Raw genomic sequence first — 22790 nt, 5'->3', positions numbered from 1 at the left:
CTTGTTATCTTAAAGTTATTTTCTGCCGACATCCAAAGGATGAGGCACTTAAAAAGGAAAGAGAGCTGGTGAAACAGAAACCCTGAAGGGCTTATAAACAATATTTCAAAAAACAAAATCTAACTGAAAGCAAACAACCTCAACATTTATCAAGTGTTCATGTTAGACGGAAAAGAAAAGAAGCAAAAGTAAATAATTTCCTTAACCCAAGTCAACACAACCCATATTGTATTCTAAATAATGTGCATTTCACTGACTCTGTGGAATAAGCTTTAAATCCCAGATCATCAACAAGCGGCTGCCAGTGAGGATGTCAAGTATCAGAGAGAAACAGAAACAAACATCCCTATGACCCCGGAGTCTGGACTCATCATTGAATTCACTGGAGCAAAATAATAAAGCTAAGCAGCAAACAGTGGTTTCAAGTTAAACCAGGGAACAACAGGGACACAGGGAGCTGGTTTATCACTCTTTCCCAGAATCCTCCCCCTGAAAGCTATTAATTTCCTGGATGTTTGCATGAGACGTCTCTGCGATGCAGTTTGCTCGCCATCACAGGGATTGTGCAGGGGGGCCGGCACCATCAACTATAATCCCAGTGTGTTCGCCAGAGGACGAAGAGCTCTGCAGATGAAGGGCAGAGACATTAGGGAGAATAACATGCTAGCAGCCACAGCTCTTAACTTTCCCTCTCAGGAAAAACTCACATCTACGTGATCACTTCAAGATGGTGTCCCAGTGATGTGATTTCACTCTGTATCATTTATATTGCCAGGATGCAGGGCCTGGCTGTTGGGCCCTAAATACTGGATTATTCGTCTGGAGAGGTCCAACAATGTCATGACGGCGTAATGATGAACTGCGGCGTGTGATTGGTGGAAAGCGTGCCCGGGTGGATGGGTAACGGGAACCATAGGCGGGGCTCGGAGGAGGGGGCAAATGGAGACTGGTGAAGACAGAGAGTATGGGGGCTAAATTTAGCCAATGGCTCTTCTGGGGTGGAGCTAATCCTCTTTGCACTCGAATTATCTGGCCTTCGGATTAGAGAGCTTTGCCTCTATGCAAGACATCTACTCTCTATAATGATGTCCCATAGCGGGCCATACCATGTCTCACGGGTGGGGGTGTGTGAGTCGGCAGACTGGCTGCTGGAATGAATGAAGAATTTGTTTAATGGGATAAACTCCTTCACTTTGCTATGCAGTGTACGTATAGTGTCAGTACCATCCTTTAGTGTTGTCCATTTACTGACAAATATACTGCTGATATTATAATAATATTTAATAATAATATTTGACTGTATAGTGGAACTATCCCCTACATTATATACTGCCCCAGTATTATTTTTATATGATTACATTATTACAGTCACACTACGTGTCTACTACATAGACTTCTTTGTATTGTAATATTGTAGTAGTATTGTATTGTATTGTATTGTATTGTTTAATAGTGAAACTTGGTGTTGTGTAAAGGGAGCATCAGTAAACATGTATGAAAGTAAGAATTAGCTGGACCTCATGATGAGTGCTGCTGCATACCGACTTTTACATAACAATTTACATTCATGTTTCACTGTCTCACATACTGAGCAGGTCGGTCCTGGTGAGGGGTGGTTCCCAACCTGGGGGAAGAGCCTCCATATGGGGTCACAAATCTGAAAGGTTGCAAGATGATTACCAGAGTAGGAAAGCAGAAGCATGAGATGTCTACCTTATACGCAACCTGGGTTCTGTTGGGTAATTACATCTTGATTTGATACATTTATCAATTAGGTAATCAACAGAAAATGTATAATTTGAATTTTTTTTTGGTTAACAAGATGTTACATAATCCCCAGTTTCAGCTTGTCTGTGGTTTTCTCTTTGTCTTAATTCAATTTTATTTTTGTTTAAATATAGGTATTTTTGTCATTTTAAGACTTAATGATTTTTCAATGAACACTCAAAATACTCCAATAAAGTACAAGATTTCTACATTCATAGCATTTTGTATTATATAATATATTAGATAATGTACTATAATTTGGGAGAAGCCTGGCATCAATCCACCAGATCATCCAGCTGTGACTGCTCTTCCCTCTGTGGCCTCTGTCCTTCCCTCCCTCAGATTCTGGATATTTTCTGTATGTAAACCACTGGAATGTTATGTGGTGTAGGAGAGCTATGATTAACCATCTCCAGCAGCAGGTGCCACTCAGACACATCCATAATCACCTCCGCACCCATCCACACCCAAAGAAATCAAACCACCAGAACCTTCCTTCCTGCTTCGAGGGAAGATGAATATTTAAGCCATTTTTGCTGATGCTTATCCAGAGTGCCTGGCTGGATGGATGAGCAGCCACTGTAGCGAATCAATGTCTCACTCAAGGACACTTTGACAGGACACACAGCTATTGAAGGGATGTACTCTTCTGCTTATGGGACAAAAACGCTCACCCCGGTCGGTGTAACTATAGACAACCATTATCCAAATATGCCATTACAGTCCACTACTGGGATGACATGAATAGTTAAAACCACCTGATGTGGTGTGTAAGTCTTTAAATGGAATATGAAACATGCACACTCTTGGAGATCCCTTCCCAATGACAGCAGACCACTAAAGGCTTGGATTCAGGTTTCCATGACAACAAGCATCTGCCCTGCTGAAGTGTCCTTGAGCAAACACACACACATACACACACACACACACACACACACACACACACACACACACACACACACACACACACGCACGCACGCACACACACACACACACACACACACACACAATCTCAACCAGGGATGCTGTTCTGGCAGCTGACCTCTGACTCTGTGTGGAGTGGAGGACCCTTTCCACAGTTCAAGAGTATTACAAAACCGTGTAGAGTATCCACACAGTTTACACTCAGTGTCAGTGCAGCCTGTTGCTATTTAAACCTTTAGGGCTGTACCATTGGGTCCCAGATGTGGGGGTGTTTACTTCCGGGGAGTTTCCTGTGGGGATGAGCCCTGGTGAGGGGGGTGTGGTGTGGTGTGTGTGTGGTGGAGGGGGGGTCGGGAGGTTGGATCCTAATCCCTCAGGCTTGGCTGCAGCACGGCCTCAGGATAAACTGACATGTAGGCTGTGGATATGTGAAAATGCTACTTGGACTTTAGCATTTTTTTTATTTGTGTTTGTTTTTATTTTTTTCTGAAGATATTTTTATAATAAGGGAATGCCAACTCTGGTAAGACAACTTTTTTTATGTTTACTGCACTGTGCTATTTAGTTTGTTGTTTTGACAAACAAATTAGTGGTGAAGAAGTGAGAGGGAATTTAGACTTAAAAATACCTGCAGAGCTATCATTTATTTTTTCAAGTTCTATTTGTTGCAACAACATCAACATGTAGCAAAAGTCCATCCCCAGCCATCAACATTACCATCTTTAGATAAAAATCCATAAACATATGCAGAGAAGTCCCCATCCATTAATAGACTCTGATTTGGTGAATCTTAAGTAACTCTGCTATTTTATTTAAAAAAAAAAAAAAAAAAAACGTTTAGATATTTTGCACATTTTACCATTTGTCAGATTCTGCAGCTTTTGATCAAAGCTGATGTGTAAAAAGAAGATACTCTCGTACCAGGCTGAATATCTTCCACTGCATGAGGGAGGAATCCAGTGTCTCTGTTATCAGGATCTGGATATGAATATGGTTTTGGCATGAGAATATCATAAGGGACACATCTGATAAGCCCCACAATGGCAACTCTAGCTGCATAACTGACCCAGTGGCAGTGGTGTCAAAAGAAACTGGTTGCTAATAAATGTATTTGACAGGTTAGCAGACAGGTCGTCCCCAGAAATCACACAGGATTGTTCTTTGACCGCTCGAGGTCACAGAGGAGCTGAGATTAGACTGAACTCACTGCTTTGATGGTGGACTTGTTTCACCCACAGATATAATGCATACACTAGATGCAATCTGACACTTTTATCCAAAGAAACAGTAAATGCTTTTGTAAAATCCTGAGTGAGAGTCAAAGCCCTCACCCTGCTGCTTAGTTGAACCCTGGCGGTGAAAACTGGTAGAGGAGGTCAGCCATTTTTTATACCTGGACAAGCAAAATCTATTGAGGTAATCTGGTCATACAGTTATGCTGATGACATCATGTGCAATGTTGGTCATTTTCAAGCAAAAAAAAAAAAAACTCTTCAGGTGTTGCAATGTAATGCACACATTATTGTACGATGAAGTAAATCAGCTGTTGGGTCAAACTCCTGTTTTACAGTTTGGTGTATATAGCAGAGGTTCCAGGTTTACCAAAGATAAAACAGCATTGAAAGCCCCTTCAGCTCAACAGTATATTCAACACGGCCCTCGGCGCTGTGGTTGTACTGGGCAGCTTGAATTAAATATGAGAACTGTAGCTGGGAAAAGTCTTAAACTGCTGACCACAGAGCAGCTTTACCGGTGTATCAACTGGGTGTGTGTGTGTGTGTGCGTGTGTGTGTGTGTGTGTGTGTGTGTGTGTGTGTGCAGCTATAAGTCCATCATCACAGCATTAATATGTAACTCCATATGAGTGTTGCTCTTTGCAGAACGAGCTCCAGAAACTGATGAAGCGCAGATGACAGAGTTTGGCTCAGTCAAACTAATAAATGATCTGAACAGTAAAAGGTCACTAGTGAGATTGAATTAGCTTTCTGTAAATTATGCGGTGACCTCTCTGGTTCCTGTCAAACCTCAGTCTCCCATCGATTTTCATGATTCAAAGGGGCTCTTTAACTTTTCACACACCAAGACACTCTCAGAGGAAGGCAGATCATGACCTATTCAAACTCTGTACAGGCATAAATGCTGATTTGATATCTGAATTAGTGTGTGTGTGTGTGTGTGAGGTGTAGGGGTGGGGGTGGGGGTGGGGGGTTACATTCATAAACAGATACAAAGATCAATAAGTTAGAGGAGAGAGGGAGAGGGAGGGAGACAGAGGGGGGAAAGGGTGAGTACAGGCGGTCTAACTGTTATGTAAGTGCCAGCTGTGTGAGTAAAAGAGCTGCAGTAGGATGATGAAAGCAACACCACTTCCCTCAACCAGACTGAGCATCCATCCTCTCACTTTCACTCCTGAACTGTTCATGTATTATTCATGTTACCGAAGGAAATCAACAAATGAAAAAAAAAAAAGAAAGAAAAGAAAATCACATCACATCTTGGCACTGCAATTCCTCTCATTACTCCTGGCAACAAAACAGATTCATGCATACGTTGTAACACTGGCGATGGGATTTCAAAACTACATATCCGAGAGCAGCAAGTACATTTCACTGCTTCAGTCCAGACTCCATAATCCACTGCCGCTATCAGCCACCTCTATGAGTTTCGTGATGAAACAATAATATGAGGCAACAAGGGCAAAATGAATCTGCAGCCTTAATCTGGATTAAATTACAGTGTTCGTCATCCTGGCTCCAAACCAGAACAGACCAACCCAAACCAAACCAACCGGTGTCACATAATAAGATTGCAACTGTGTCTGGATCGAGCCGGAAGAACACATGTAACAAGTAATAACCGTGTGAAGAAAGTGACACCTCAAACAACTGGATTTTGGAGGAAAATCTGGATGTGGAAATATTTCTCATGAATAGCTTCACAAAAAGATCTGGTACAAAATTGCATCAGTTTTGAAAATAACTGTACTTTTGGAGAGAACGCTTATAATTTATCATGTAACTTGAGGCAAAATGCACTTATACAGACATTCAGTCAGAAGCAATTTGATACCATAGCCCACTAAATGGCTGATTAAACCAAACCTTTGCTTCCAGCAAATGGTTGGAGCCTAATTTAAATTTCAAAACCACCCCAAAAAAAAAAAGAAAATTGAAAAGTAATTCTCACACAGTGGTAGTACCAATATCAGCACTAGCACTTCTCAAAAACGAGATTCCATCACCCAAAAACTGCCCCTGTTGTAAAGAGAATATTGCCTCTGTGCTGTTGTAGTGAAAAGAATATCCATGTTGGATTTCTTTTTACACATAAACATGTCATTTATTTCCAAATATGCAAGACATGCTACAAGCTTTAGCTCTGGCTTGTTCAGCTCAGTCGCCCTGTTTGGTGTCATCAAGCAACCAGTTTCCCTGTTTTTTTGTTGTTGCTGAGATATATGTTAGATGCAACACACTGTACCAATCAGGTATTAGATTCCTGGATTCGTTTTCCACTGCATCTTCTACATTCTCTTCTTTTGAAAGAAGAAGTTACAAGTTAAAGCCTGGATTCTTATGAAAAACACCCCTGGTCATCATCAAACATCTGGAGGTTTTGCTACTACAGCCTTACTTGGTCTGGTATGAGCAGTAGCTTATGGTGGCTAATGTTAGATAAGTGACATTACTGAGTCAGTTGAGACTTGTGCTACTGTTGTTACAGCTACATTTTAGCTTTCCCCATTAGTCTGTATTTTCTACTGTAAAAGTTACGTGGCTAGCTTTAAAGGTAGTGCTATCAATGTGCCCTTGAACAAGGCACTGAGGACCACAGTTACCCTGCAGACCCCCCAGTGTTAATGAAACTAAAAATTCTTCTCTGGGAGACACATGAAGGTTAAATCAAGGTTTGAGTTATTTTACACTTTAGCGACTCTGAAATAAGTCAATTTCTCATGAGCTGTGTGCTGCGTTTAGCATTCAGCTATGCAGCTTGGTTGTCTGACACAAAACGTTTCTCCAATACAACATCATTTGCTATCTCTAAATTACAGAGGATCCAGCCTCAGGCTAACCATGGCTTGATTTTGGAAGAATATCTCCCTGTCACAGCCAGCAAAACATTCTTCTAATGCAATGCAATTTGTGTGTATTGTGTTCCTATTGGTGGCTCTGGCCTTTGGTCACTATAAAAAATCAAGAGAGATCTGTATGTGTCATCGTTGCAGCAGCGCTGTGTGATGGATCAAAATGGCGTCAGAGCATTTGAGCGGGGAGGCGATGAGATTATCTGGCTGTGTGGAAGGACAAGCAGCCTGCAGGAGAGACTGGGAGTCCTGAACTGCTTCTTCCTGCTCAATAATACTTTTCACTTCTGACTAGAATCATTTCTGGGGCTTATTTAGAACTTAAATTGCTTTACAAGCAGTAACAAATAACACAAAATAGGATCAATTTCTCGGAGAGGGAACTAAAGCAGAGTGAGAAAAGCAAGGCAGAAACAATCAATACAAACAGTGGGAATGAAATTAAAAACAATTAAGAAATGTCTTGCCCATCTATAATGACAATGACATATTGTAGGCATTTCCTCTAGTTTTTCTAGTTTTTCTCTTCTCATTTGATGGTCAGAAATCATGATGTGACTTTAATGTTCTTTACACAAATGTTTTGAAGCCCTTTGAGACCGTAGGTGTGACTCGACTTGGCAGGTCACTCACAAGCAGTCTTCATGGGCAGTGATGCATAGCAATGTCTCTGCTCTACAAGTGTGTTCTTCTTTTGCTGTTATGCTGACAATCTGTGATGTGTGGTGTTAATTGTGTTTTAGGTTCAGCATGCAGCTCTGTGCAGATCAAGGAAGATAATACAACTCCGCTGCTGAGGCCTTAAACCTGAGACCTTGACTCTTACTACAGAAAACCTGCAGTTCCCCTCTGACACCTGAGAGAGCAACTCACAGCTCCTGGGGAGGATTATGCCATTATAGCTGACAACTTGAGCTTCTTCAGCACACAACGGCGACAAAGGCAAAGTCAGTCCTGCTTCCTTAATACGCGGCAGGAACCATGGATGACCCCTATCAAAACAATGTGAACCAGCAGGTGACAGAGGGCGGAGAGTACACCTACACCCAGGATGGAGGCGGTCAGGACGGCTACCCTTACCAGGCGGACTACCCTCCGCAGGACGAGGATGCTGCTAGTGATGCCACAGAGGGGGCAGATGATGATGACCAGATGTATGAGGGGGAGTACCAGGGCATCCCCCACCCTGACGAGATCAAGGAGGCGCGACGGGCAGCTCGGATGGAGGCCAGGAGGAAAGCCCGTCAGGCTGCCCAGCAGGAAGAGGAGGAAGAGAACCTGCCAGAGCAATACGAGACCATCATGGAGGACTGTGGCCATGGGCGCTTCCAGTGGATGCTGTTCTTCGTGCTGGGCCTGGCGCTAATGGCCGACGGAGTGGATGGCTTCGTGGTGGGATTCGTCCTGCCCAGCGCTGAGAAGGACATGTGTATATCCAACGCCGACAAAGGATTGCTGGGTAAGTGACAGAAAAAGTGGGTGGGGTGGAAAAACTGAGGTCACTGATGTGAGGAGAGGTTTCTGCTGAGTGCATGTGGTGGAAACTTTCATTGTTTTTCATTCCAAAGTGAAACAAACATCATTTGAAAAGAATTTAGTCCATGTAAAATAATTTCCAGGATTACACTGGGGAGGGACACGCAGCTGAGGCTGATGGGAGAGTCATGAGTTTTGCAGGTATTTGATCATAAACCAAAATACTGGACAAATTAAAGCTCTGACATGTTGATGGCGCTGGAGGAAAAGTCAGAGGTTCACCAGAGTTATTAGAGTGCACAGTTGATGAGATATTTCAGTCTGGATCAAAGGTGAACTGACTGATAGACCAACACTGCCTTGCAGCTAGCATGGCTAGAGACTGATTTAGCACACGCGGATATACAGCCAGGACAGATATACAGCCTTTTGGAAACCCACAAGAGCAGCTAATTACTATCATCTGTCGAAGAGCTCCACTTTTTACCCAGAGAGGAGGAACTCATCAATGAAATGATCTGCTGTTGTGAATTGGCTGGAACAAAATCCTGCATATGTTTGGCTCTTGATGGCAAATGGTTGCAGACCACTGCTTTGAGCACATGTATCCCAGCAGCCACTTGGATAAATTAGGGGGAAAAAAACTGTTTGGATCCCTTGAGGCAAATGCAAAAGTACAGAACAACTGTGTGTCCTAATAGAGTATGGGTCCACTGTCAGCCATCAGATAAGCTTCACTGAGCCTTGGCATTGGTACAAGTATCTAGAAGGTGACTTGAGGGGCGTCACACCACATGTTAAGTGTGTAATTATGGTGGAAATGTATCTTTTTTTTTAACATATTGTGCATTAAGGGGAGTGTTCCCTTTGTTCCAGTTTCCTGTTAGCTTCACCCGCTCCCAAATAGTGTACCGCAGACGTAAACACGCCGAAAACATACTGAAATTTGTATGCAGCACAGACACCACTCACTGGGAAGTGTACCTTTAAAACGTCTGTTCTTCCCTTTCTGTGCAGACATCTAAACTGCAAATTAAAGCCTCTCACCTTATTTCCCAGGCCTCGTGTGTAGCCAGACGATGTGGCAGATTGCACATCGCTCATTTCATTTTAACAACAGGCTCCTGGGATGAAGCATTGCAAGAGATTGATGAGGAACCCGGTGGTGATTGTATTCAGTGTGTGTTCCCAGGCTAATATGGAGCATGTTGCAGCAGTCAGAGAGCCTGGCGGCATGCAGCGCCCGGTGCAGAGCTGTCAGATACGCTTCAGGCCTCTGACAGGCTGTGGTAGCAGGAGGAAGGCCTGGCGAAAATGAAATCACAGCGTCTGTTTGTGCAGAGCGGGTGGGGAGCACAGATCATTGGCTGAGAATATGAAATAGATCTGCAGAATGATGCTGTTTGATTCATGCTCATGCTCTGTTCGGCAGACACACGGGAGCAGAAATGTGTTTTATCTTAACCTTTGTCTTTGGATATCAGATAGACTTCCAAACCTATTGTTAAAAAGAGGAGGATGATTGGTGCACTTACCTTTAAAAGCGTTTTTTATTGTTTAATCTATAGAGTGAAAATACAAGAGGTTTATAGTTGGAGACACTATTCTGGGGACAAAGAAGAGAAAGTTCTGGCAGTTTTTAAAATGCAGACTTGATCTGTTTGCAGAGATTTATTCACCAACTATCTCAAGGAAGTTGCCAAACGTGCACTGCAGCTAATGCATTTCTGGAATAAAACCCAAACTGCAATTAAAATGGTCATGCATAAATTATGAGGTGGCCTGCCTCCTGCAATGAAAATGTTGATCCAGAATATCTTAGATGCTTAGCATTTATTTTTGTAGTGTTTCTACACTGCAGCTGTCGGACATCACTTCAGTCATGCAAAGATGTCCAGGTTCTCTTTTTCTTTCTCTTTCTCTTTGATTGAATTTGACTTTGGACACGCTTCTGGGGATTTTTTCTGGTCTGTTAAGGCAATAATAACTTCACTGCTCATGCAAATTATTTTATTTTCTATTTACTCACATTGTTACTGTTGTATGACATGTTAAATACACAACTTCTGCAAATCCAGCTTGTGTGAAAAGGCTTCTCCAAGGTCCTTGCAACTACCAGCTGCTCTCAATGTACTTCATCAGATTGCACCAATAAAACTTGAGGATGATATAGTGATAGTGATATATTAAACTTCATTGCCAATGCTTTATAAATGATTTTAGTTTGTGCATACAGAGTCAGTGGTATTCATACAAATTTGAATGATTTGAAATGTCTGATTATGCTAAGGTAACTGCTACCATTTGATAATTTATTGGCATAAAGCTTTCGTCATTTAAAATATTCCCAGGTTGCAACATTATTAAACAGATTTTTGATCAAGTGTCAGGTCAGAAGAGCGCTATGCCATAGTTGTACCTGGCTGTAGATATCAACACTAGCTTGTGCGATGCCACCTGTTTTAATTCAGTGATGTGTAAAATTTCCACACATGCGACATAATGAGGCTAAGTTTGAACTCGCTGACAGCTGCTGCAACTGGCTCCGGGAGAGCAATGATATTGTCACAGTCGTGTTAGCCTCGACTCTTGATTGAGTCTCCCGGTGCCCTGAGCAGTCTCTTGTTGAATGAGTTCGGGATGTGCAGCTTGCCGTGTGGAGCACCAGAGCATTTGGATAGTCTAGTAATCCACGGGGAAGGTGCACACTATGGCTCCACGTGCCGTTAAGCTGCTTAGTCCCACTGTAATTAGGGCTGTGTGTAGTAAAAACACAGAGGAGGCAGGAGGTATGGGTCTAAAGGTTTAAACAACACGGTGGAGAGGATGGCTGAGGTTGTAGGTTTCAGACCTTACAACAACAGCAGGGGAGAGAGTATTACTCTCCCCAGAGACATAAAAAGGAAGTACATAATCTTTATTGTCTCCTCGGTGCAGTAATGGGCAGCACAGTTGGTCACTGTTACGGGCTGTTGCGTTACAACAAAAAGAAATGGAAGACTAGACTACCTGTCAACTGCATGCTGGGATACACTCCAGACTGCTGCGACTCAGAGTGCGAAACTACGGGAAGAAAACGAGCTTTGCAGTCATCAAACATTTAATCACAGTGACGAAAAAAAAAATGTTGAAAAAGAAAATTCTTTAAAAGCAAAGACAATTGAAGCAACAGCGATTACATCTGAACAAAGCTGAAAGCAGATTTAACAACATGGAAGTTGAGTGTGGCAGGAATGGAGCGCTCGATGACCCTTCTTTCTCTGTCAGATTTCTGGGAACGTTGTTATCAGCGGAGGTGTACTTTCTTGGAATGTCATTATGAATATTTGAAAGTCGGTGCATCACACTGAACTACAGCAGGAAGTGATGATTCCTCTGTTCCTCTATGCTCATAAAAGTGTAAAGGGAGCCCCCTTGTGGCTAACAGCAGTATTGACCTGTAAAAAAGAAAAATGTGTATAATAATATGAGTCTGCTCTGTTGCTTTCAGTGAGATCAAGTGTGTCTCATGACTGAAACACAGAACTGGATTATAAGTGCACCAGGTCAAACATCTCCAAGTGTGTCACTGTTTCTGTGTGTGTGTGTGTGTGTGTGTGTGTGTGTGTGTGTGTGTGTGTGTGTGTATACTTGCAGGTCTGCTGGTGTACGTGGCCATGATGGTGGGGGCGCTGGTGTGGGGGGGTCTGTGCGACAAAATGGGAAGGAGGAAGTGTCTGATCTACGTGCTGACAATCGACCTGGTGTTCTCCTTCCTGTCCTGCTTCGCCCAGGGATACGGCTTCTTCCTCTTCTTCAGGTTCTGCTCAGGTTTCGGGTGAGACCATTTTACATTTGTGTTCACATTTCCATTTCCAGCCCTTCCTTTAACAAAAGACCACTCAGTAGGCTTTTTTTTATACTGCCAGACATTTTGCCATAAATAATGCTTTTAGTGGAAATAAGTATGTCTGTTTTTTTTTGCAGGGCATTTTGCAGGGCAGAGCACATCCCTATGTTTGTATTTGATATTTGTTCCAAAATAAGGCACCTGACATTTAAGCACGATGAATAATAGCTGGCACTTCCATTGAAACAAACAAACAACATGGAGGGAGAGAGGACATCGTATAAACACACCGGTTGGCTTACTTGTTAGTTTATTTTCCTCATTAAAATAACACATTTACATTTCACAATCTATTTCTCTCCTTAATCTGACATTTGCATTTGCAGGCATCTTAAAATTAGTCTCACTGATCCCAGGCATGTGATTACTACACGATATTCAGTTCAGCAAAAGATGGTTATTTTTGCTCTACATTTGCAGTGCCTAAAGGGTTAAAGACTGTAGCCTAGAACTGTAATATTAACTGGTCATGTTGCTTAGTGCTTCATTACATGCTGCCTCTGTATTAGTGGACTATATTCGGTTATTAGTTTAATCTAATTGTTATCCTATTAAAAAACGAGAGCATTATTTGTGTCTCATTGGACTTCACTGAGATTAAGTTTGCTGCCCTTTCTCTATTGTGCAGTCAAAATGATGCTGCTCCGTGGGCTCCATCAGCTGTCAGTCTGGTGTGGAATACATGCATAATAATTACATACCACCACGCTGCCATGTGCTGCATGTTGGCATACACCACCACACCGTCAAGCTCTGTTGATACCAACTCAAAGACACTGCGCAACGAGAAGGAGAAATCTGTGTATTTACTTTAACAGAGCATTTCTTTATTACACTAATTAAAAGCAGAAAACAATGATCTTTGCTTGATTTGAGTTTTATTGCTGAATTCCTGCTGTCGCCAGCACCTTGGGGTGAAAATTTTGCTGTGCACAGATTGCTTTTTGCAACTTTCAAAGACACATTTCTTTTGATAATGATTACAGCCTGAGTGTTCCCAGACCTGCAATATTGATGTTTGAGCTTTTTGCTAAGCCAAAAGAATACAAGGTCACCATAATAAAACGTTCAGCTGTTGCTGATTCACGGTGATAATGAGCCCCATGTTAGTCATTAACGCTCACATCTGCAGAAGAACTGAGCCCGTTTTGCTGGCTTCACAAAACACAAGGAGCCTGCAGACTCCACACCCCCATTTAAGAAGATTCATCATCATAATAAAAAATAGAGAAATCTTCTCAAATGACAACCATTGTCTTGATGTTAAACATATTGTAGTGGTATTAAGGTTTCTCTGTTATTCAAATGTCATTTCTCAGCTGAATTTACAATATATGTTTTTTCCATTTCTTTGTGATTAAACCAGTTTTAATCTCTTACACTTGATACCAAATCTATTACAGTAACAGAAGATGCCAACAATCTGAGTAAAGGAAGTGGCACTGACGCAAAGGGTGAAACATTGCGTTAAAATGAAAGAGAGATGCTGTTATTGTGCCTTTTATCCCCGACCAACACCTGCTTTGAGACTTCCCTGTCAGCAGGATTCAGCCATTAAACTTTTAATCTCATATGAGCAATTTCTGAGTCAATTTCCCCATTTTCTGGTCAGTCCTGGCATCATACTGAAAGCTCTCTGAACAAACTGACCACTGAAGCAAACCACTAAATATTCAGTTCCCACAATAAGTTCATGGCATAAGTATAAAGTCATGTTTTTAAAACCGTCATCATTACATTAGATTTTTTCTGTTAAATGAATGAGTATATTGGAGAAATCATAGTAAATGTTCCTTTAAATCCTCAGAAAATGATGGACAATCCTTATAAAAAAAAAAAGAAGAAAAGAATCATTTTTTGAAGACTCAGATGTCTTGTGATTCCCCCTCCAGAATTGGCGGCTCCATCCCGATAGTGTACACCTACTTCACTGAGTTCCTGCAGATGGATAAACGTGGAGAACATCTGAGCTGGCTCTGCATGTTCTGGATGCTGGGAGGCCTGTACGCCTCCTTCACCGCCTGGGGAATCATCCCTCACTATGGTAACACACATGCACACACACACACACACACACACACACAAACATACTGACTAACACACATGTGCATGTACAGTCACGCAAAGGCACACATACGTTCAAATATCCTGTATATAAACTCAGAAGACAGAGATGATGTAATGTTTATCTGACTTATAATTAAAATTCAAACAACTGCAGGAGCACTTTGAAATTCAGGACTTTTTTCTTCAGTCTGCATCAACATCAGCATGTGGCTAAATTATTTTCTTAGCTCCTCTTTGTGATTGCTAATATGACTCATTGTAAGAAGTTATCTCAGCTGTTACTTGCTAAATATGAATAATTCACATTAAAACAATTGAACATCTTGGCAGCATCAGGACTAGAAAAATTATTTTTTCAGGACTCCAAAACAAAGTCACGGTTGACTGTGTGTTTACTGTCGACTTTTTAATCAATGTAATCTTTCAAATGCAAATGACTTATGCAAAAATGGAGAGACTGGTGCATAAAATAAGTTCTGAATATATAAAATACAATAAAGATGCTTTTTGTGTTTTGCTACTCTACACTAATTCTGTGATTTGGATTATAAAATATGCCAGAAAGATTGAGTCTTGACATATTAACTTGTTCTCTACTGAATGGCTTTCCAGGCTGGGGCTTTGCCATCGGTACAGAGTTCCAGATCCACAGTTGGAGACTTTTTATCCTGGTGTGTCTCTTCCCTGCGCTCGCTGCACTCATCGGAGTCATCTTCATGCCGGAGAGCCCGCGCTTCCTCCTGGAGGTTAGACACCGGAACCTCTTACGATGAACTATAAGCGCTGTATCCTAATATTCATTATGTCAGTGCACAGTATTAAACATCAAGCTGTTGTTTGTAAGAAATGTTGAGTCATCAGTCACCACAGCAACATCCCACTGCTGTGCAAAGGTAGCGAAGGGCTGCTAAGGCATCACCAGAACACCACCCACCCCTGTTTCTCATCCAGGACATTGTCAGACCTTTAACCACATGTGGTCTTGTATTTGTATGTTACTGCTCCAACGTGTTCATATCACACACCCCCAAATAATCACACATTGCCCCCACTGATAAGACACAGACCTCATGGGAACATTGTTACTCAGCTGCTTATCTGGCTACAGTGTATGTGGGAAAGTTTCAGTCATCAAACTGAAATCTATGATGGAAATACATGTTCTTATGTACAGTACAGTAATGTATACTAAACTTACTTTCACAGAACACTTTGCTTATGTTGACGTTCATCATTCACAGGAGAGCTTGTATGATACTTTTATTTTTAATTTTTTGTCAGAATGCTCGACACGATGAGGCCTGGATGATCCTGCGACAAGTTCATGACACCAACTGGAAGGCCAAGGGGGAGCCAGAGAGAGTTTTCACTGTAAGTCTTTAGACTTAAAGATCCCATATTGTATAAAGTGAGATTTCTACATCCTCTTTGATTATAAAGTATTGAAAGTATCAAAGCACTCAGTCCACAGAGAAATGCACACAGCCTGTATTCAGAAACTGAGCCTTAAAATGAGCTGTCAGGACTTCTATAACTTTGTGATGTCACAACAAAGCAGTCACTGCTCCAAGCCCCGCCCACCCAGACTCAACATCCAACCTTGCAGGATTTGGTTTCTCTGAGTGTTTAGCTGAAATCTGCTATATTTTTATTCAATCACCCAGAAAACAGTCAGCCAATCAGAAGAGAGGCTCAGAGCCTCCTCTCTTCTGATTGGCTCACCAACCTGTTGTTATTTGAGGTCCAGAGAAAAACCTGAGAGAGGAGATGTAAAACTACACTGAGGTGGTTTTTGGTTCTTAAAACCACAACTATATGTCTTCTTATGGATATCAATATGGGACCTTTAAGAAAAACTTCAAATGCCAGCTTACACAGCCTGATCTGTGATTGTGGTGGTGATGGACAGTAAAGACCTCAAATCATACTGTCATCATAGCAGGAAATACATGGGTGTCACTAATAACATTAATTATTCAAGTGTAAGTCATGACAGTAAATGAGCATCCACCATGACATGCTATAGTGTCAATACCGTAAGTGTAATTAATGACACTAGTGTTGGCTGTTACTGAAGCTACATCACTGTCATGGCTTACTGCAGCACTGTGGATGTAGCTGTCATTAATGTTATTCATTACACCACCAGCTTTCCCTGATGTGATGAATGTCTGCTGTTACAAAATAAGAAGAACACAAAAAAGCTATTTGTGAGGTTTTCAAATTTGAAATTGGCAGCAGCTTTTCTAAAGTCAAAGATTGACGTTCTGTATGTTTGTCCCCTTCATACATAACAGTGCAATATAGTTCAGGAATTTATTATAGTTATGTCACAAATATGATATTGTACTTTATAATGTGTGCATATGGTATTTATTTAATCCATATAAAAAGCTGTTTCATTCAACTGAGCTGAATGGAGGTGCTCACTACTAGCAGACACAAAACCTATCTAAGCAATACTTACGCTTAAATTAGAAAAGATAATTAAGAAGATAACTGACATGTTTAAATATTGGTGCAAATTTTACATAGACAACAAAACACAAAGCCAAATGAGAAATATAACAATGTTTATTAACAATGCTATTTATTGATATTTTGAAAAAAACAGAATGGGATTCACTCAGTGAGTCAGAATGTTAAATGTTAATAAAGAAAACAGCCTTAATTAAATGTTCCCACCCCCGTCTCTTTATGAAGGTGACAAACATCAAGACCCCACAGACTCAGGAGGACGAGTTCATAGAGATCCAGAGTGAGACCGGCACCGCCTTCCAGCGCTGGACCGTCAGACACATGACCATGCTGCAACAGGTCTCCAAATCCCCCCTACACTAAAGTACAATTAGAACTTAAGAGGAGCTTTGCGGTGCTTATCTCGCACTTAATACCACAAGTTTCTTCCCCTTTTTTTCCATGCAGAAATTACATGTTTGTGTCTCTCAATCTTTCAGGTGATGGCTAACATAATGTCATTATCAGCCCCAGAGCTCAGACTGCAAGGTCTCTTCCTGGTTATTGTCTGGTTCTGCTTGGCCTTCAGGTAAAAATATTATATATTCAACATGGAAAGCCACACTCAGATTTGGGCTTTGAAAACCTGATAGAATACATTTATCCCGCTACTGGTAGATTTACATTCAAATCATGCATTTTCAGAAAACGGTGGAGATTTACAAACTTCTCCGAGGCAGAGCTAACCTGAAGCTAGAAGGAATCTCATTGATAAAATTGGATGTGCACAAACGAAAAAAAATAAATCTCAATTACCCCAGTAGTGTTATGTTGCCTATATACAGGTCATTTTTTGGTTTTCTATGTTCAGATTTTCCATGTCTTGTTTCCGTGTATCAGCTACCACGGGCTGGGAGTGTGGTTCCCTGATATGATCAAGTACATGCAGTATGAGGAATACGAGTCCAAGGTCAGAGTGTTCCACCGGGAACGGGTCGAACGTTTCCACTTCAACTTCTCTCTGGTCAACCAGATCCACCGAGAGGGAGAGTACATCCATGACAAGTAGGTTCCCTCAGTGCAGCCCCTCTGTGTCATGCTCTTTAAAGTTACAATTCTCTATTTGTTTTTACCTCTGCTTAATTTCATTTTTCTTTTCATTCAGGTTTGCAAACATTGAGATTAAGTCTGTGAAGTTCGAGGATTCTCTGTTTGAGAACTGCTACTTTGAGGATGTCAAGTCAACCAACACCTTCTTCGAGAACTGCACCATCAAAAACACTGTCTTCTACAACACAGGTAGCTCACAGAATTAGTAATGAATGTTTATGGTATTTTCACACTGCTCTCACATGAAGACCCGGGGCTCAAAGAAACTACTCATTAGTCATATAAAATATATATGAAAACATTAACACTGCTCTAAAACAGTCAACTTCGTCAAAGCAGCAACACTTTGCGTGTGTGTGTTTATCCTCTGGTACTAAGATGATAAAACTTCTCTTTACAGTCTGATGTGAAATATAAACCAATATTCTATAAGCGTCACCTCCTCGTACACGCCTCTGTTCTCTCCAGACCTCTGGCAGGAAAAATTCAAAGACTGTCGAATGGAGAACACCACCTTCCTCCACCCAAAGAAAGGCTGCCATCTGAACTTCCAGGAGGAGAACGATATTGTCATCTACATGGTCAGCTTCCTGGGCAGTTTGGCTGTGTTGCCTGGCAACATCATCTCTGCATTATTCATGGACAAGATAGGAAGGATCAGAATAATAGGTGAGATCAGCAGAAAGTGTCAATACAATATAAGTAACCTCAGACAGGTGGGGTCATTCTGTGGTTTTTGCTCTATCTCTTTCAGTATTTAAAATCTATCTATCTATCTATCTATCTATCTCTGTGCAGGTGGTTCTATGCTGGCGTCGTCTGCCTGCACTTTCCTCTTGCTGTTAAGTTTCAGTCAAGGAGCTGTAATATGTTGGCAGTGTCTCTTCTATGGCACCAGCGTGGCGGCCTGGAACGGACTAGAGGTCATTTCTGTGGAACTCTATCCCTCCTCTAAAAGGTACATTCCAACTCTCTCCCTCTGTGTTACTGTAAACATCCAACTGAACCTTGACCTTCACCACAGTCAGTTTTCCAACTCCACCCCTGCACAAATACTGTAGATACAGTACAAATGTTACTGCTATATATAATAATCATTCATTCATTCATTCATTAGCCATACTGCTTATCCTTTCATATATGTGTATATTTGTATGTAACATACAACATAACCATTCTTATTCTTGGGTCTTGCAAAGGTCAAAACATATTCAAATGGGTCACTAAGCCTTTTGGGTACTGTTGCTACTCCCGTCAAGCTTTTCTGATTTCAGACAGCTCATTAGAAATCATTTTCAAGAAATTCTTCATTTAGTTAAACAATGAATCCTTCATTTCACATAGAGGTAGAAGAAAAAGCAGGTTTCTCATTTCCAGCTGACAACAGTGACTTTTGTTGGCTGAAATGGGAACTGTTAGTCCTGTTAGTTTGTCAAAAGCCTCCTTTCAGACTAACTTGTTGTGAGAAAATGAGAACCCTGTAAATAAAGGTCTTAAATATACATTTGATGGCTACATAGATGATATCATGTTAAAAGACTGAAGCTAAAGTAAGTCCCAAGCAAAAGGTCAGCATCTTCACCCTCATGATGAAGACGTGGAATGGAGGAATACTGCTGGGTAGCAATAGTTAGCCTTAGTATTGTGTACAGTACAGTATGATAAGCACGATGCAGTGCAAACTCCCCAGATACCAAGTGTCACACTTACTACATTCCCACACTCACCACTTTGGCATATAAAGAAATCCAAAGTTTGACTAGTTATGGTTGTTGACGAGACAACTGTTTGTTGTTTATTGTACAGATGGCCGCGTAAAACTATGCATGTAATCTTTCTTTGTCTTTCCTCTGACTCTACAGAGGGACAGCGTTTGGTATACTGAATGGAATCTGTAAGTTTGCAGCCATCGTTGCCAGTTTCATCTTTGCAGCCTTCATCGGCATCACTAAGATCATCCCCATCTTCCTGGCCTTCGCTGCCCTGGTCTGCGGAGGCCTGGTGGCTCTCAAGCTGCCCGAAACCCGGGAGAAAATCCTGTCTTGAAAAGCCAAACTCCTGCAGCCTCCAGGCCCCGAACACAGTGTAGCTATGGGGGGGAAAGCTTTTTTGAAAGAGTTATCAGCTTAAACTGAAATGAAAAGACAAGGAAGAAAGGCCACGCTGTGCTAGCTGTGTTTATGAGTCTGTCATGGTTATACAGTATAATTAAAGAAATGTTGAAAACCTATTTGGTTGCCTACATGGACCTGTGGTTGCTTTCTGTTCCCTCTGTAAGCTCCTCAGGCTGCCCAGCTTTTCTGACACATCATATGAAATTAGTGTTTGTCATTTCCTTTTTATCATTTACTGCCCACCCCCACCCCCTATGCACACACATCCACACACAGTGTAGCAACATTTGTTTTGTTTGAGGTTTGTGTAAAAGAAAGATTAATATGAGATGAAAATGTGTCTGTACTTGAAAGGTGATGTAGTTCATGTTACCATGTTGTGCTTTGATTTCATTCCCTGCTGAGAAAAAAAGAAAGACAGAGGTATATAAGTTGTAGTCATGACTTGAACTGGATTTGAAGCCTGTTGTATTCACTGCTGAGGCTCAGCAGCAATATCAATGCTGGTGTTGTTGTTCAGAGAAAACACCTCTTTCACTCACCCAGTCTTTATTTTCTGCACTGTCCTGTGGTGTCTATAGTCTTCTTTAGTGCACATGTTATTACTTGGTTTGTTCTCTCTAGACATAAACCTGGATTGACCATTTTATCATACGTTGGAGTTTTTTTTAACCAAATCCACTTCTGTTCATTTCTTCCACTTAATCCAAATCCAACCTGAGCAGCCGACTGGATTTTCCTCCTGTTTGTCGTCTTGTCTTCAACTCTGAGACGTCGTGTCTGTCCTTAACTGTAGAGCTGTGTTCTGTAGGTGGTGATAACGTAGAATCAGAGTCTTATCTGTCACATCTTGCCATGACAAAGTGTATGGAACTGTTCTATTTGTTTATTGAATTATTTTTTCGTCTTTTTTCTAAAAAAAGAGAATGATACAAAACTGTGAGACTAGATGTTTTGATATGATGCTCTTATTATAACGTTCTGATGAAGAACTGTTTTACAGAACCTGCTGCATTTCTGACAACATGTGTCAAGATTTCTAAGGAGCATGTTACTTTTTTGGCATGACTGAGCTGTGTGTGCGTGTGTGTGGTTGTTATCCACATGTCTGTGAATTTACTGAAACACAATAGTCTGATTACCAATACTATATTTGTTGTTGTACATATTGTAGACCTGTGTATATTAGTTGTAAAATAGTAGCTCCATCATGACTTGAATAAAGCTGAGGGCTCGTGATCCAGTTTTTCTTGGTTAATAATAGATGCAGAATGTACACTTAACATATGAAACAAGTTATACACTTGTGTGAACACTGTGAATGTTAGAGAGTTTCAGATTTGACTTTAAGAAATGCTTTGACATTTTGGGAAATAAAAAAATGAGAACTATTAGCTTAGCTTAGACTTCCTCATGTTCTGTTCATAGACTGTAAATAAATAAAGATGGACTTAGCCTCTGTGACGTCACCCATGACGCCGTTTCTGAAGAGCAGTTTTGAAGCTCAGAGTGGGCCGTTCCGTCGTCGCCATCTTGGCAGTGCCTGACTCCTCCTAACTAACCGCCTAATCCAAAAGTGGGCAAAGAGGAGGGGTGCGTGTGGAGCCGAGACCTCAATGCATGCCGGCTTGTGGCAAACATACGCTCACCCAGTGAGGGAGTTATATAAAAATTCACCCACAGTTGTCATGAAGAAGGAAATTAGCTTTAGAGACCAAAACCATTTTTTGTACCACGCAGTAAACATGTTTATTACTGCTGTAAAGTTGGTTGGGCATTTTAACATGGGAGTCTATGGAGATTGATTTGCTTTCAGAGCCAGCCTCAAGTGGCCGTTCGGGCACTGCAGTTTTTGGAACATCTGTGTTGGCTTCATTTTTCAGCCCTGGAAGATGCTGCAGGAGTTTCTGGTGAGTTCAGAGATCAGTCAGGCGCTGAGGTAAACACAAACACATGTTGCTCTGTGCATCTCTTGATAGCTAGCTTACAGCCATATGTGTAATTGCCACAGGGTTACTCGAGGACATGACTGTCCCAATGGACAAAAGAGGGAATATAAAACCCCCCAAAATTGTCATCCATCAGTACGAATTCAAGCTCATACTTTGTGTTTAATCAATACACTCGGTTGAGGGGAGAATCATTCATCACAATAAGAGTGGTGGTGTACCACAAAATAAACAAAAGAAGATGATGCTTCACACACACGTGTGTGTGTATATGTGCACACACACACAACACTTCCAGTGTAAAGAGACAATGCGATAGAGGCAGACAGAAAGTGGTCTGACAGGACAGGAAGCAAAAACTGATAAGATGCAGGTTCAAGGTGGAAAAGTGGCTGCTTCAACTTTTTTACTTTTGCACAGAGCCAGGCTAGCTGTTTCCCCCTATTTCCCATCTTTGTGCTAAGCTAACCAGCAGCTGGCTCTAGCCATGCTTAATACACAGATGTCTCACTGCAATAAAGTAAATAAGAGAAGCCTATTTACCAAAATGTCAAAATGAAAACCTTAAATACACGTAAGGAATGAAATAAAATCCCATCAGATGTGATGGTGAATTTTCACGATGGTCCTCAGGACATGTGAAGAAGTAGGTTAAGCACAAAACATTTCATACTGTCCACTTAAAGAGAGATTAACAGATGAAAACAAGCTTTCAAAGGAAACCACACACACATATTTATTATGAAAATGTCACAAAGTTTTAAAATATGTTGAGTTAGAGGACAGGGTATATTAGCATTGCTGTGTCGCACTTTGTGTCTTTTCTATCACAGATACAGAGGAACCTCAAGATTTTTGTTTTGTTCTGTGATGTAAAAATAATTTTCATTAGTGTGTGAGTGCGTGTGTGTGAATGGGTGATATAGTGTAAAGTGCTTTGAGTGGCTGAT

At 41.3% G+C, this 22790-nt stretch overlaps 1 protein-coding gene across 1 annotated transcript; it reads left to right on the top strand.

The window, feature by feature from the left end:
* The first annotated feature begins 3094 nt into the window (after positions 1–3094).
* LOC111218762 (synaptic vesicle glycoprotein 2B-like) lies at positions 3095–20171 on the top strand. The gene is made up of 13 exons (XM_022741216.1): positions 3095–3214; positions 7522–8237; positions 11891–12071; positions 14036–14187; positions 14823–14956; positions 15492–15581; positions 16914–17027; positions 17168–17256; positions 17568–17732; positions 17833–17966; positions 18246–18446; positions 18576–18735; positions 19640–20171. Exons 2-13 carry the CDS (start codon positions 7760–7762, stop codon positions 19821–19823), a joined length of 2082 nt encoding a protein of 693 aa, XP_022596937.1. The 5' UTR covers positions 3095–3214; positions 7522–7759; the 3' UTR covers positions 19824–20171.
* Positions 20172–22790: the final 2619 nt, after the last annotated feature.

This window comes from Seriola dumerili, unplaced genomic scaffold (genome assembly GCF_002260705.1).
Source record: "Seriola dumerili isolate Sdu_G_001 unplaced genomic scaffold, Sdu_1.0 BDQW01000003.1, whole genome shotgun sequence".
NCBI lineage: Eukaryota > Metazoa > Chordata > Actinopteri > Carangiformes > Carangidae > Seriola > Seriola dumerili.
The sequence above is the reverse complement of the archived record's forward strand: the minus strand, read 5'-3'. Positions and strand labels throughout refer to the sequence as shown.

Bases quoted from the DNA above. Each gene is read 5' to 3' on its own strand.
- LOC111218762 (XM_022741216.1), top strand. From the start codon at position 7,760: ATGGATGACCCCTATCAAAACAATGTGAACCAGCAGGTGACAGAGGGC. The intron at 8,238-11,890 runs GTAAGTGACAGA...GTATACTTGCAG, and splicing joins CGCCGACAAAGGATTGCTGG to GTCTGCTGGTGTACGTGGCC. The intron at 14,188-14,822 runs GTAACACACATG...ATGGCTTTCCAG, and splicing joins GGGAATCATCCCTCACTATG to GCTGGGGCTTTGCCATCGGT.